Here is a 15,341-nt window from a genome sequence, read left to right on the forward strand (position 1 = left end):
GAGCACACAAGAAAAAAATCTTTAATTAATTTAATAGAGAAAACGCACACATTACCACAGGCAACGTTTTCCTCTGATTTACGCCACATGAAAATCTGACCTTATCCTGTTAGTGTGAGTCACAGGGAGTTTGTGCCCTGTAAAAGAAAGCACTAAATGACTCCTGATGACAATCATTGTATCTACTGGGCTCTGCAACTACTGTTTGCTCAAACCTATTAAACTGCTGTGTGCCAACAATCATAAAGTCAACTGCATCAGCAATGCAGAATATTCCTCTCCACCTGAAGGAAGTATGATTTTGAATGAAAGTATGTGTGATACAAAGGGAGAAAATCTAGAGAAATCAGGGTCCTGACAAATGATGCTTTAAACAATATGAAATTCAGCTCTACATACAATGTCAGTGAGGGCCTGACCACCACTTGGGCACCTCCTGAGTGAACTCAGCCTCCACTCAAATAGTATATAGTCTCTGTATTGGTCCATGAGGAGGAAACTTCAGCCATGATGAATATTTATCAAACTGCTCTCATATTGCTAGCCTTTGCCTTATGTTCAGCCAGTTTCATTTTGTCAGGAGTGCAGCTGCTAAAGGATCTGGAAAGAGACTTTTCCAGAGTCTCAGTGGGATGGGAAGAATTGTCCTCTGGAAATGCCTTCTGCAGGCAACAAAGAGATGCTAGGGCCTCCATGCTCAAAATTTCAGGAACTTGGAACTGTACCTACAAGGGAGGAACTCACGTGTCTTTTTGGGGAGTGTCCTAGCAAAATCCTGTAAAACAGCATTTATATTCCAGGATACATCATCCTATTAATCTGTAAGAGTTAATTCATATTCAACAAAAATTCAATGCAGAAATTCTAATTATTCCACAAGACTCCAAAATGGGTTCTTAGCTCCTTTGTAAACTCATGAAACTGGAGAACTAATTATTTCTCAAACAACTGCTGGCCAGGTGAAGTCTTTGTTATTTCACATCATGTCTACATAGACTGCTGCCAGCATGCCAGCATGGTACCTGGGCAGCTACCTAGCAGAGACGGTTACAATATTCTCCTACGTACATAACGGTTTTCTGCCCTCATTGATGGCTACCTGCCAATCTAGTCAACTTCACCAAAGGACTATTTTCTTACAAAAATGTTTGGAGTCAGGATGAGTTGTTTAAAATGGTTTAACTGTCTTACAGTTTAAAAACCTGAAGACAACAGGGTGCTGGTCAAAAAAGAAAACCCATTACACCAACGCCAAGGCGCAGCACTTTGTGTCATGACCCAGACTCGAAGAGCATTTCAAGCAGAAAGGCCTTCCAGACTTGAGAGGTATAACTGATTGCCATTTTCCATCTAAAAGAAAAAAGGAAAATTATGCTTTTTCACTGGACAAAATATGTGTACAAGCCACAGATTTGATGGCTCTTAAGAACAAATTGACCGTTGCTTTGAGAAGGATGAATTTTATTCATTTGTTCCCAGAAAGGTCGCTTCAGATATGTTCTAGGAAAATGTCTGTCAAGGTTCACTTCTCATATAGTATTTCATTTTTGTAATATTCCAGATTCCAGAATGGAATAGTATGACAGCCACAATAACAGCAACGACATATTTTTTAAGTTATGCACACTAAGAAGAAATACCTATTCACAAGGAGTAATGAAAGCTTTGTTTTTGGCATCACATTACAAAACCAGACGTTTCTTCTGTATTATGCACACTGAGTCCATAGTATAGGAAGGATGGGCAGTTTGTGCATTCATTTTCAGGGAAATGTTTGGAATGAAGCCAGGAACAGCTCTGGCTCTGATCCAGTGTTATCTGCTGAAACACAAGGAGGGGCTGCTGGAAAAGTAACGATCAATAAAACTTCAGCTTTGAGAAGTTTCTTATGCTGGAGATAAGGAAAAGATAAGAAAATCACTCTATATTTAAAATTAACCAAGGAAATAAAAAATATCAAACTTGGAAAGTTTTGAATAAAGTAGCTAAGATTGCTATGATGTTAGAAAAACAGATTTATGGAACACTTGATATAGTTAACGAAATCTTTTATCCTAAAGCTTTCCTCTTAATTATCTTACCATTTTGATGATCCATGCATAACTTCTAAGCATAGGCAGTTTTATAAAAAACATGGTGCTCAAACTTACATAAATTAAACGAATTCACAGAACTCCCTGTTGGTAAGAACAAGGAGGGAGCATGCTAGCTGTGTATCAGTAAGTATTAACCGCTGAAAAACATTTACTGAAAGTTACACGAACAAGAATAATTTGAGAAGAACAAGAACAATTTAGCTGCACTAGGAGGAATCCTATAAAGAAACAGAATGAAATAAATATCAGAATTTAATTACAGTTGTGTATTCTGTTTGAAAGTCTCCGGTGTTTAAGTACATGGAAATTAGTTCTAAAAACTCCTCCCAGTATCCCTGTTTGCCATAGTGAACATGTAGTACCCTCACACTAAACCCCTCATCTACTCATCCATGAATGAGTCTCACCTTTAAGTCTCTCTATTCAGAAGTATCTCCCACTACAGAAAAAGCATTACCTAACACAGCAAACCACGATGTGTTACCTTGATGTTTTGGGGCTACATATTGTAGGCATAGCTGTTTACCTCAACTGAAAGCTTTACTCTCTCATTAGCAGCAGAATGGGAAGAGAAGAAAGGGGTGGAGGGAGTATCTCTCACTTAGGTTTCTCCAGAAGGGAAAACTTCCCATAGGTAAGCTCATCCCACTAATGTAGGAGACAACTCATTGCCTAGAGACCTCTTTCACTAGTCTCATTCTTTTCTCTTGCTTGCAACTCCATGGATGCTCATTCCATGTATCTGAGGCTTCCTACAATATTAATGCAAGTAGTTAAGTGACACAATTTGCATTAGCATGGGTCATCATTAAGCAGCTTGCTTATAATCACAGTATATGACCGTGATAAAATATTTCAGTAAAGCAAAGATGTTGTATGCTAAACACTACAAGAAGCTCAATTATTAAAGATGCAGACATAGTGTCCTGTTCTTGGCTTATCAAAGAGCTTTAAGCCTAAAATATGCATATATGCATACACACATACATGCACATGTCATCCCCTTTTTCAACTGAAAAATTACTTCATTCTGCATATAAATCACTACTGTGTACTGGGCATGCAATCACAACTAGGTAGGGACCTAACATGCTTTGTCATAGTCTTCAGATTTCTGATCTGCATACAAAAAAGGCTGTATTGAGTCCTAAATAAATTCATAACCAAGACTCTTTCCATTACAGATTGTAAGAAAAAGTTCGGTATGCACACATCCTATTGGCATGGGAAGCTAACACAGGAACACTTCAGAACAGAGTTTGAAAAAAATAGCTTACCATGAAACAAACTTCTGTTCTGATTCTTTCTACAACCTTTATTTTGGCTTGCAGAGTTCACAGGAGTCTGGATAGCTGTCCCACAGGCATTGCTTCTCTACCTTCTTTCCTACCCCATCTTTTCTGTCCTCTCCCTTATATCCTTTGTTCTTATGGTTTGCCAACACTGAGAATAATCTGATAATTGCAGTTCTGCTGTTATTGATCCCTTAGCAGAAGCATTTCAGAATAAAAGTGGCTTTTTTTCTAGAACACTTTTCACATGGGGAATTACCCCACCTTACATAACTGTACAGATGCTTCTTTTGATTTCTTTAACAGTCAGCTTCCCAATTCAGACAAATCCTTGACCTTCAATACCTATCATCATTAATATGATAATATCATAGAGCAAAGGATTATGTTTTACTTATACAGAGAATGGATGCTTTTGGATCAAATGCTTGTCTACATTTTGCAACTGTTGTTTGATTTAATATCATCAGTAGGAGGGTGTACACCTCTGCACCAGCTATGTCGCTTACATCCCTCGCTACACAGTTTTGGACAACCAGACTGATCAGAGCAGCCAGCAGCAGCCTACCAGCGGAACCTGAGCTCTCTCCCAAACTCACCATGCTCCTGGCTACACACCAACACTCCCTTCCCGCTGTGCAGTCGGGTTGGGTGAAGTCCCATCTCCCCTTTGGAGAGCCCTAGAGCAGCTGCCAGAGAAGGAATCATAGAATCACAGAATGGCCTGGATTGAAAAGGACCATAATGGCCGTCTAGTTTCAACCCCCCTGCTATGTGCAGGGTCGCCAACCACCAGCAGAACATCACACATTTCTGTCTTGTTCCTTTGTACCCCCTTTCCCTCCAAGACCTTCTCCCTGCTTTAAAGACACGCTACATGGGTGTAAGGGTCTATGCTCCCAGCCCTGTGATTTCATTTCCACTTACACATCCATTCCTGCTATCTGCTTTCTCATTTGTCACGACCGTTAGCAAAACAGCAGAAGATACAAAAATCTATATGTATCCCTTGCAATAGAGATGTTTTCTGAAGCTGGCACTACAATAAGCTCTTCACAGATGAGTGACTTTAATGGTTCACTCTCATAAATTGGGTAATTTTTCTTGGATAAAAGCAAGCTATATAATTAGAAAAGGGAACTAGTTACTTGTAAAGAAAGAATAATCAAATCACCATTATGAGGAAATTAGCTGCATTTATCTTATTTCTAGGGGTCCTATTGTTACCTCCCAATAGGATAAGCTTCAGGAGGATAACATTTACTTGGCAGTCTCTGTGACTTCTGCCACTCCTGTTTGTTCATGCAAGAGCGGGCGCTTTATTATGTTTTGGCAGAACAAGTTGCATTTAACTGAACAGAATCCATTACAAGACTGTTTGTTTCATTTCCATAAAAAAAAGACACACCTCAACTTTCATGGATGTCATTATCCCCAGCTGGCTCCTCTGCCCTTCCCCTTGCAAGTCACAGTTTTTGGGACAGGGACAGGCAAAACAAAAAGAGGCACAAGGGATATCTTCAAAAGTTTTGTCCTTAGGCCTCACTAGACCCATGCATGGCATTTCGGGAGAGGAATCCCCTCTGGGACTCCTTCACAGCTCTCTCCTGGCATCTGCAGCCTAGACTGGCCCTAAGGCTTAAGAGCCACTCTGCAAGAGGTTCCTTGGACCTGCTTGGGGCCAGCACTGCCAGGCCTGTGTTCTTATCCAAACAGCACAAAGAGGAACTGCTCTGTGTCCAGCCAGCATCCTCCCAGGCCTGTGGCAGGGAGGTAGGCAGCTCACTTGGATAAAAGAGATTTGACTGCACTCCCCAGAGTTTCTTCCACTCCTCTGTACCACACAACACAGAAGGAAAAGATGCAGAGAAACACAGTTATATGCAATAAAGTGACAGTAATTTCACATCCAGAGAGAGAGGTGGAATTTAACATTAACAACTGCAATGGTATGAAAAAGCAAGTGTCAAATACTGAGATTTTACTACCACCCATGATCAATAGCTGCTCCAGTCTATCAGGCTACAGCAGCATTTGCCCCAGCAGCAGGTATCAATAACCATCAGCATCATCCTTCAGCAGCAAAGACAAATGACTCCCAGCACAGATACACTTAACATGCAGCAAGCTAAACCAGACAAATGGTGAACAGCAGTAGACATGAAATTCAATGCCACCACCCCACACTGACACTCACCTTCCTAACCCAGACATGTTGTGATTTTTCTTCTCCCATGAGGACACAGTTTGCAGAAAAACTGCACCCATTATAAGCCTACACACTCAACAACTTCCTTTAGAGGCTTGCCCTCCCTGAAGTGACTTGTTTAACACAGTAATGAACGAACCCTGCAAGTATTTTCAAAACATAGGAAGTCCTGTGGCCTTCCTCACAGCATAATGCAGATACAATGTGGAGTCAGGCTGAATAAAGTCTAAAGAGCTTGGTCCCAGAAGCTCACAGTTATGTGTTACTTACTGGACGATGGTGATGCTTTCGCCTCGTAGATGGGTGTCTTTTTACCTTTAATGTAGGTTTAACATGAAGAGCACTTCTGTCAATCTCCAGCACCTTTACAGAGTAAACACAAAATACGGTAGTGTAACAAAAGACTTTCACCTTATTCCTTTGTTCCCAAGTCTCCAAACCATCCACAACCACTAGAGTGGCTCCTTTAAACTTAGCAAGAAGTTGGCCAGTTGAGGTCAAGTCTTCTGCAGGTTTCATGGAAAACCACCCAAATGTGGTAAACTTCACAAAAAAACTCAATTTGAGTATGCTCAGGAAACGTCTTAAAATTTGCCAGTACATTTTCTCAAGCCTCCATAGTCCAGCTCTCACATAAGACTACTGAATGTTCAGTCCTCTTAAGCAAGCCCTGTCCTCCACTCACAGGTTTTCTTGGGAGCTGAGAAAAAGAAAAGGCCAGTGAGTAGAAGTAGGTAAGGAATTACAGGAGGGAGGGCAAGACTAGGGAGAATATGGGCAAGAGCTGAGAAAAAGGTGAGGTAAAGAAAGGGAAAGCAGCCTTAAAGTTACGGCAAATGATTAAACCTCTAGAAAGCTGAATTCTAACTCCATCCTCAAATTCACATGCAAATCTAAGGAATTTGTGTTATGTGTATTCCTCATTTTCTGCCCCACCTCAGTTGAGTAATTTGTTATGTGAGCTGCTGAGATGCTGAACATCCATAGGCACATCTAAAGTCAATGAGAAGTGGACTCTGAATACATGTAAGCATTAGAAAGTTGAAATGTAAGCCTTTGATTGTCCAACACGCTGCAAAAGGAATCCTTATATTTCACCACACAGGTATCTAGAGGTGTTATTTTTTCATTTCCTGGACATAAGAAAAGATAATGCCATCCATTTCATAATGGTGTTACACAGATAACACTGTTAATGTTTAGCAGGATGACAGCATTTCTAAAATGCTCTAAAGGAAATTAATATTTTTATTTAATGGATGATAGTGCTGTGCAGTAAATCGTGCATTAAATTATACATGGAATAAGCATTAAAAGCAACATTAAATAGAAACAAGGAATTGGAAAGCTTCTGGAGTTTAGTCTCCTGCTATCTCAGGCAACTGTATCACATAAGCACTTTTATAGATTGATCAGGACTCGATTTCAAAGCAGACGGGCTCGCAGCTCTCAGTGCAGGAAAGTTGCTCCACAATCTCATTGCTCTGAAAATACCAGATCTTCTAATTCACAGTGTAACTTCATCAATGCCCGTTTTATACATTGTCTTACATTTAAATACCAATACCAATACAATAATCTACCAATGCTTAACCTCCTTTCAGGCACCAAATCTCCGCCTAACTTTTGTTAATCTAAACACAACAACTTCTTCCAGCCTCCTCTCATGAAAGATCATAATTCCTACTTCAAGACAGGGTTCCAACGGGGAAACAAGATTATGACTGTGATTTTTAAAACCATATGGTGCTCTAAAGCCCCCAGAACAGATGCCCGACAGAAACTGTAGCACAGCTCTGGAATCAGCTACGCAAGCCATGCCGCTGACCTGTAGACACAGCGACTGCACAGCATGTGCAGTTATGTCCTGGCTCATCACACAGCTCTCTGCACACAGCCCTGCTGTGACCAGCACTTCCACACTTATAAGACAGTTCTGCAGCTCTTAGTCATAGAATCATTTGAGTCGGAAGGGACCCTTAAAGGTCATGTGGTCCAGCTCCCTTGCAGTAAACAGGGACACCCATAGCTCCATCAGGTGCTCAGAGCCTCAACCAGCCTGAGCTTGAGCATCTCCAGGGATGGAGCATCCACCACCTCTCTGGGCAACCTGTGCCAGTGACTTGCTCCCCTTATTGTATAAAAACCTTTTTCTTTATTCCCAATCTAAATCTCCCCTCTTCATGCAAGTTCTCAGTAGGTGGGAAGGAGGTATGGGCTATGTTGTGTGAGAGACTAATTGTAACACTATTACAATTTTGGAGGGGAATCAGTGAGGGAGGTAGCCTTGATTAGATCAGCTATCCTTCCTTAAGTGAAATCCACACTCTGTGTCTTAACGGTGAAATAGTTTTGTCTCTGATGGAGACAAGATATTAATCACAGGTTTTGTAGCACAACTGGTCGATTTTGGTTGTTGCTTCACATGTAAATTGAGATGATGACTTGGGATCTGGTGAAAACAAGAGAATATCCTACTGTCAAGAAAGAACAAAAAGGCAAACTAAAGCCATAGGAAATTGCCAGGACAGTTATTTCTAAGAGAGAGTAATACATTTCCATTTCTTTCTGAAAGAGTTTCGTTAACTTCACAAGGAGTACTATCAATAGGCTCTCTTTTATAATAGAATAAATGCATCCCCCACTTAAATGACCAACAGCATTGGTTCACAGCACAGACCTCATGCCCACGTGCATCATCGCAGCCCTATCCAAACATAGACAGGAGCTGAGACGACAACATCCTGAGGTGATTCAGAGCATTCATCATCCTGTCAGGATGCCGGAGTTGCTGGACATGACTAAATTTGGTGATGCTGAAAGCAAAGGTGAGGGATTTCACTGCTTCACAGACATGGTGTGCTGTGTGAAGGGATGTACGAGCCTGAGGCCTGATGGACCAAAGGGCTTTGGAGCCCTCCTGAGCACAGTGACGCAGGCACAAGGCCGCTCTCCCGTTAGCGGAGATCCTCTCCAGATCCTCGGGGATCTGGGCAGCTTTTGGAGACGCACACAACAGCTGGCTCACGATGGATGGGCATTACTTTATTATTTGTATGTACTAACAGTAAGAGCCTAAAACTCCTGCCTCAGTGCACTGCATCTACGACTTCCTGCAAATTAAGTCCAGGTGAAATCGGAACGGGGGCAAAAGCAAATGTATCGATCGCTGCCCATGGCAGCGCCGGCCTCTCCCTGCCCGGGGCCCCACGGCACAGCGCCATTAACTCTTCACGAGCAATTTCCTGTCACCGGGCTCCCGGGCCACGGCTCGGCCGCGGGCATCTGCCAGCGGCTCCTGGAAATCTCTCGCTGGGAAACGCGCGGCCGCCGACACAAAGGCGGCATTCCCGCGCGGAGCGAACGCGCCAGGAGGGCGCCGGGCAGCCCGCCTCCAACCCGGCCTCGGGACCACGCACTTTGTCCTCCCACAGCCGCCCTTTGTTGGAGGCACCTCCGGTACGACACCCGCCCCCGGCCCCTCAGCCGCGGCCCCTCGCACCGAGCCCGCCCCGCACAGCCCTCCGGCGCCACAGCGCAGAGGGCGCGGCGAGGCCCGCCCCCCTCTCAGCACGGACACCCCCGCACGGGCCGCGCCCCCACTCGCCGCCCTCGCCCGCTCCCGCGCCGCTGCCAGGCCCGGGCTGCCGGGGGAGAGCGGAGGGGGGGCTCGGGGGGGGTTGTAGCAGTATCGCTATGGCGACAGTGACGTCATCTCACCCTGGATCTAATTGGAGGAAACCCCGTGGCCCCAGCCGCAGCCCACGGGCCAACCGAGCTTGTGCTCTGCCTGCGCTCGCCCCCGCGGCGGCGCGCCGTCCTCGGATTGGCTGTGCGGGCGCAGGGGGGCGGAGCCGGGCTCGCAGAAGAGGCCGCGATTGGCCGCGTGGGCGCGGGCTGAGCAGCGGGTAGGCTTGCCTGTGCCAACGCCCTTTAGCGCTGGCTCTCGCCCGCGACGGGAGCGGCTCTTTCTCTCCGCCACAGCCCCGAGCGAGGCACAGCCGATCGGGTGCCGCCCGCGGCCCGGCCTAGCGTAGCGGACTCAGGTGAGCACGGCGCCGCGTTCCACCGGCGGCCGCCGGGCCCCGCCTCGCCTCGGCTCCTCGTCCTCCATTTTGTGAGCGCGGTGCGGAGCGTTCGGCGGCCGCGGGCGGCGGAAGGAGCCGCCGGGCGGCGCCGCCATTTCACACCCGCCGGGGCTTTTCCCCTCCGCTCCAGGCCCCGACCTTCCCGCTCTGCCGCCGCCTCCCGCCTCGGCGCCCCCAGCCCCGCCGTCCCGGGGGACGAGGCCGCCGCGAAGCCGTCGGGCCCCCGCCCTCGCCTCGTCCCCGAACCTGACCCCGCCCGGCGACGCCCGTGGCGCTCCTGGATGGGAATGGAAGGCCTCAGTCCCGGGCCGGGGCCGCTCCCGCCGGGGGGAGGGTCGGTCCCGCCGCGCCCCGCCACCAGGAGGCGAAGCGGCCCGTGCTGCCCGCGGGGCCCCGCCCGGTCCCGGTATCGCCTCCCGCCCCGCTGGGCTGCGGCCTCGGGGCCGAGCGCACCGCGCCGCTCGCTTTCTTTTGAAGTATCTTTTTCCGTATCCCGCCTTCCTTCGGCCCTCCCCTGCGGGGTGCGGGCACGAAGGGGCTCTCTGGGAGCCGGCCGTCCTCCTGCGCGTCCCCGCGTTTAGCAGCGCTTCGGTGCGCTCGCACGGGGCGCGCAGGGTGAGGACAAGAAGCCGCTCAGTACGCCGGTGCTTCTTACCGGCTCCTCGGCTGGAGCTGCGTCCCGTCCCTGGCTGGGTCTCCGCGCTGTCGTTTCCCCGGGGCGGGCACCGGGACCGGCGCCCGTCCCTGCCGCAGGGTGGGAGGGTACCGGCGCTGCGCCGCGGGACGCGTGTGGGGATGGGGAGCTCCCTGCGGCCCCGGTAAGCGGGCTGCGAGGGCGCGGTGCGAAGCGCCGGCTCCCGGAGTCACGGTCGCCATCCTTCTCCTGGCAGGCTCTGAGGCTCGTTCTCTCGCTGGCGGCGTGACGTTCCCGGCTTCTCCTGCCTTTGCTACGATACTGCCCTCGCCCCGCCGCCGGCCACCATGGATAAGACCGAGTTGATCCAGAAAGCCAAGCTGGCGGAGCAGGCCGAGCGCTACGACGACATGGCCACCTGCATGAAGGCGGTGACGGAGCAGGGGGCCGAGCTGTCCAACGAGGAGCGCAACCTGCTCTCCGTGGCCTACAAGAATGTGGTGGGGGGGCGACGCTCTGCCTGGAGAGTTATCTCCAGCATCGAGCAAAAGACAGACACCAGCGACAAGAAGATGCAGCTTATCAAGGACTATAGGGAGAAGGTGGAGTCTGAGCTCAGGTCCATCTGCACCACTGTACTGGTGAGTGGGGGCTTTGCTTCTTCTGTGTTTTATCGTGAGAGAAGCGGTATGCTGCTGTTTTCAGGAGCGAAGGTGGGCAATTGGCTGGGGAACATGTGAGGTATTATGCTGCGGTGGGGGGAGTCAGTGCAGTAACTTTTGTAGCTGCTGTGTCGGTTATTGTGAGGCAGAAAATCATCTGCAGTTTGCTGTGGGTGCTGTATGTGCAGAGGTAATTGAGATGTGCTCAGCTGTATTTGAGATGTGTGTCTGATGAAGTGACCTGTGTGCAGTACTACACTAGCTGAGCACAGAGATGCAGAGAATTTAGACTCATGCTTGTTGGTGCTGTCGTTAGTAAGCTCAACTTCATAAGGTAAACTGAAAAGAAAATGAAAGCCCTTTATTTCTTAAAGTAGGAGCTAGTAACTTGTTAAGTGCATTTAAATTATTGGTGTTCATATAATGTGCTGCTTCATGCAAGGAAAAACAGAGGCCTTCAAAAGACATTTTTAGATTTTCTTTCTTAGATAATAAAATATAATTTTATTAAGTAAGACATCTTTCTTTAGAAGTTGGAAAGAAAGAGGTAGAAATTGGCTTTGTCAGACTCAAGTTGACTTATTGGGGTCTGTTCAAAACAAATATGCAGCAAATTTTGGACTAATGATCAACTGAGGTTTGGAAACAGGATATTCTATGACAGGTATAGTACACCTGAGCGTGTTTCAAAGCCCAGGAGTAAATATATCTCTGTGCCAGGAGCAGGATTCCAGATGCTTTTGATAGTGAAGCAGCATTGCAGTGCAGCAGGAGCTCCACAGACCTGTGTCAGCAGTATGGAAAGTATGCGAACCTATTCTGTGTGATCAAGATATTCTGGCTGCAGGAAGCTGTGTGTGTGTAGTGCAGTGGTAATGGTGTGGCATGCAGTCTTCAGTGGTTATGCTGTGTATTTTTGATGTCTAGTATTGCAAGCATGAGAAAGGAAGCAAGTAAGTTTTTGATTTAACCCTGAATTGGGTTAGGAGACCTGAGTTTAAAAGTAGCAGAATTTGCATCTTGATAAGTGTTCTGGTTCAAGTACAAGGGTGCTGCTTTGGATTGTGCTGAAACTACCTATGTGCTTCCTTGCATGCTGCCACCTAGATTAGTTTCTAACCACAAGTTAGAGACTTCTCTGAAATGAGTTACTGTTGCTTGAAAATAACTTGGAAATACATTCATTGAATGAACTGAATCAATTTCTTGGTGTGTTTAAGATTCTCCATTTTCCAAAGAAATTGTTTCTACAGTTGTGCCTATAGTTAATTTGCAAAAGCTTCACCTTTGTGAAAATGGTGCAACTTGTATAGGGCACTGATTGTGGTTTCCTGTGAAAAGATTGGCGCTGAAATTTGGGTGTTGATACTAATGCCATTGTGATTCTGCTCCATCTTCTTTGGATTCCCTTTGGAACCAGCTTCTTGAGACCTGAGCATAGAGCTTATTCTTCAGACTTCTTAATCTGCTTCTGTCCTCTGAGATATGGATCCTAAGGGTAGGTTATGAGTAAAATCCCATGCTGTGCCATTGTAACACGGAGCTTGTGTTTGTGTTTGTCTGGGAAGGTTGAACACCTCTGGATGGTAAATTGACAAGCCATATTAAGCAGTGGTTATACTGAAATTATTCTAGTTGTGTCTAATGGTGTGCAGCAGTGCTAGCACAAACCTCTCGTGTAGGGAAGGTGAGCTTCTCCTGCCCTGTAACTGTCATCTTCCCCAAGTTCTAGTCCGTTTCCTTTGTTAACAGCCACAGTCTGGTTGGTAGCTTCATCCTCCTTGCCCGGAAGGCTGCAGGAAGTGAAGATAGAAACCTCCAGATGAGCATGCCTGCCCAGTTCCACCCTGCTGGCTAAGGTGTGTCTCTTGCTCGGAGATGACAGTTACCTGCTGCAAGCCTTTGTGCTTTTACTCTCTGTTGAGTGCCATGCGCAGTTACGTTCTGCTCTGCTTCTTTCCTCCTCCATCTACCTACTGCTGCTCTGCCCCGTGAGTCAGCAGCCGAGGTTGAAACTTATAATGTGCAGGCACTACAAAGGATGGGTTTCCTAAAGCTAAGCCACAAAGAACTTTTGATTCCTTCATCTTCGAATGGTATTTCTTAGCTACTAATATTATGGTGTCTGCTTGCATCTTTAGACATCTTTTGATCTTTGAATTTGAACTTTGGTGATGCTTTTTCAGTTCTGGGAAGGCAGCTAAGCTGAAGCAACTGCTGGCAAGTAGTATGGAAAGGTTGCTTGTCATCTGGATATTTGGATTTAGCAAGGGTGGATGCACTGGGTGGAGTGGCTGCTGTTAGTCATACCACTGACAGGTTTTTTTTCAAAAATTTTTTTGATTTCTGGCATGGCATAGCTTTTCAAAGTGAAATGTATTTGCTCTTGTAGAAATACCTGTGCTAGCGTTACAAAATACTGCTGATTGCTGGTGAAACCGCCAACACTGAATCCATAATTACTCCTTTGCTATGAAGAATGCCTCAAAATAATTAGATAAGGCATGACTTTAGGCTGTGGCTTGATAAGGACTTAAACATCACGAGAGTAGGAGCATCCAAAATCATATAGAGAGGTATATCTCAAATGTGCATATACTTGTGCGCATCTGTATACATAAAAATGTATGAAAACATACATCTGTGTTACTAATTATGTAATCAGTGTGCCTTGTCAGTAGCTGTAGTAAGGTGTGAGAGATTGCATCTTGTGCCAAGAAGTGAAAATGTTGAATGTCTGCCATCCAAGTAGGAGCAGATGTGGTCTGAGCTCTTCTCAGCTCTTGATTTGGTGACTGGTCTTTGAAATGACTCTTCAGTGAAGAAATTGTATGATTTGTCAAACAGTGTGCATGAAATGCTTTAATTGAAAGTGACACCAACAAGTTTTATTCCTGCACTGATGGCTGGATTATCTTGTAACTGAGAGAATTGATGTTGGATTGCTCCTTAGGAATCAGAGTCCAAATGGTTCTGGAAACCCTTTTCTTTATGAATAGAGAAATAGGTTGGCAACTTTACTCGCCCCATCCACCTTGAGAGCAAAGTTCATGTTTCTTTCACATTCAGCGGGTGATTTCAAGGCAGGGTGGCTGGATAATAGAAGGGATGGAAGCAGTAATGATTTTCGTGTCATCAATGAAATAATGTAAGAAACTTTGACTGTGAGATGTGTGATATCAGGCTGTGATTCTGGGTTCCTCAGGTTTTCCAGGAGGGTAACTTTTAAATGAGACTTGTCTGAGTATGTGGATCAAAGTGCTGGGTTTGATAAACTAGGTCCCTTGGCATGTCAGGAACTTGCATTATGTTCAGGCTCTTTTGGGGAAGGGGAAGGAAAATAGTGTAATGAGAAGCAGGACACCAACCCTTGACTGAAAGCACTTAACTTTTCACCGGCTTCTGGAGCATTTTTTCCCTCACGTATTTGGTAGCGCAGCGTATGGGCTGTGTCTGGGTCTCAGTGTGATTTGTGCCCTTCATGGAGCAGTAGAGAGAGAGTTCTGATGGCTGCTTGCTTATGGCTTAGAACTTGGTGAAGAGGTGGTGGCTAAAGCTGCAAAGGCCTTGAAACAGCAGTATGGTGCTGGTTACATCCTCACGGCTGTAGCTGAAACGCAAACCGTTGTTCTAATCTGGTTCTTCAGTTACTGCAGAAGACTTAGAGATGTGAGGTTTCTTGCTTGTTTCCAGATGCCCCTTCAGGATGTCTTCCACAAACAGCTCTCCATTGCACCTGTCAGGTATTTCTAGGAAATGGGGGAGAGAGTGCATCTTGGAGTTTGAAGAACGGACTGAAGGGAGTGTTGCTTGTGCTGGTGGTTCTTTTCTGTACCCTGTGGGCAGTACCTGTAATGAACTAGTCTTGAGCAGGAGGATGTACCTCACTTCAGTTATTAGTGCCTTCAGGTTTAGAGGATGCTTGTAAATGTTTGATCTTCTGTGAGGTTGCAGCGTTCAATTCTGAAAGTGTGGCTTAGCATGTTGCTTTTGCCAGCTCCCCTTTCCTTCCTTCCTCCTCACCCTCCCTCTTCAGACTGCAGCATTGTTAATACTTCTGCTTCGTGTAATTAAGAAACAACGAATACTAAGGGTAAAGTCTCTGTCCTTCTGGTTTTACTGTGGATCTTGTTCTAGAGATAACCTATTTAACTGAAAAAGAAAGCAAAAAAAAAAAAACCCAACAACAACCAACCACCATTGAAAACCATGTATTAGAAGACACTGCTTTTCCAGCAGCACAAATTAATTATTTCAGTGAAAATGAAGTCGGATTAATGCAAAAGCAAATAGATTCCTGATTTCAACTAAAATTACCCGGTGTCAAATGATGAACAAGCTTTGAACCTAACCCTGTTTT

General features: G+C 46.0%; 1 protein-coding gene and 1 long non-coding RNA gene across 3 annotated transcripts in view; one reads left to right on the forward strand and one right to left on the reverse strand.

The window, feature by feature from the left end:
- Window positions 1-10,424, reverse strand: LOC122165170. Of its 2 annotated transcripts, none has more exons than XR_006170418.1 (2): window positions 10,341-10,424; window positions 1-5,960 (listed from the first exon to the last, which is right to left on the reverse strand). It is a non-coding gene; the product is annotated as an uncharacterized LOC122165170 (long non-coding RNA). The 2 variants fall into 2 exon arrangements; XR_006170417.1 differs by lacking the exon at window positions 10,341-10,424 and adding an exon at window positions 9,318-9,402.
- The window catches only part of YWHAQ (tyrosine 3-monooxygenase/tryptophan 5-monooxygenase activation protein theta), a 26,455-nt gene continuing 20,655 nt past the window's right edge, over window positions 9,542-15,341 (forward strand). The window contains exons 1-2 of the mRNA XM_042827905.1: window positions 9,542-9,643; window positions 10,576-10,960. Of these exons, the coding sequence (XP_042683839.1) occupies window positions 10,667-10,960 (294 nt within the window). The 5' untranslated portion in view covers window positions 9,542-9,643; window positions 10,576-10,666. The remainder of the gene's footprint in view (window positions 9,644-10,575; window positions 10,961-15,341) is intronic.

Source organism: Centrocercus urophasianus, unplaced genomic scaffold (assembly GCF_019232065.1).
Source record: "Centrocercus urophasianus isolate 14NV4802_14NV808 unplaced genomic scaffold, USGS_Curo_1.0 seq_10, whole genome shotgun sequence".
In the NCBI taxonomy this organism is placed as follows: domain Eukaryota; kingdom Metazoa; phylum Chordata; class Aves; order Galliformes; family Phasianidae; genus Centrocercus; species Centrocercus urophasianus.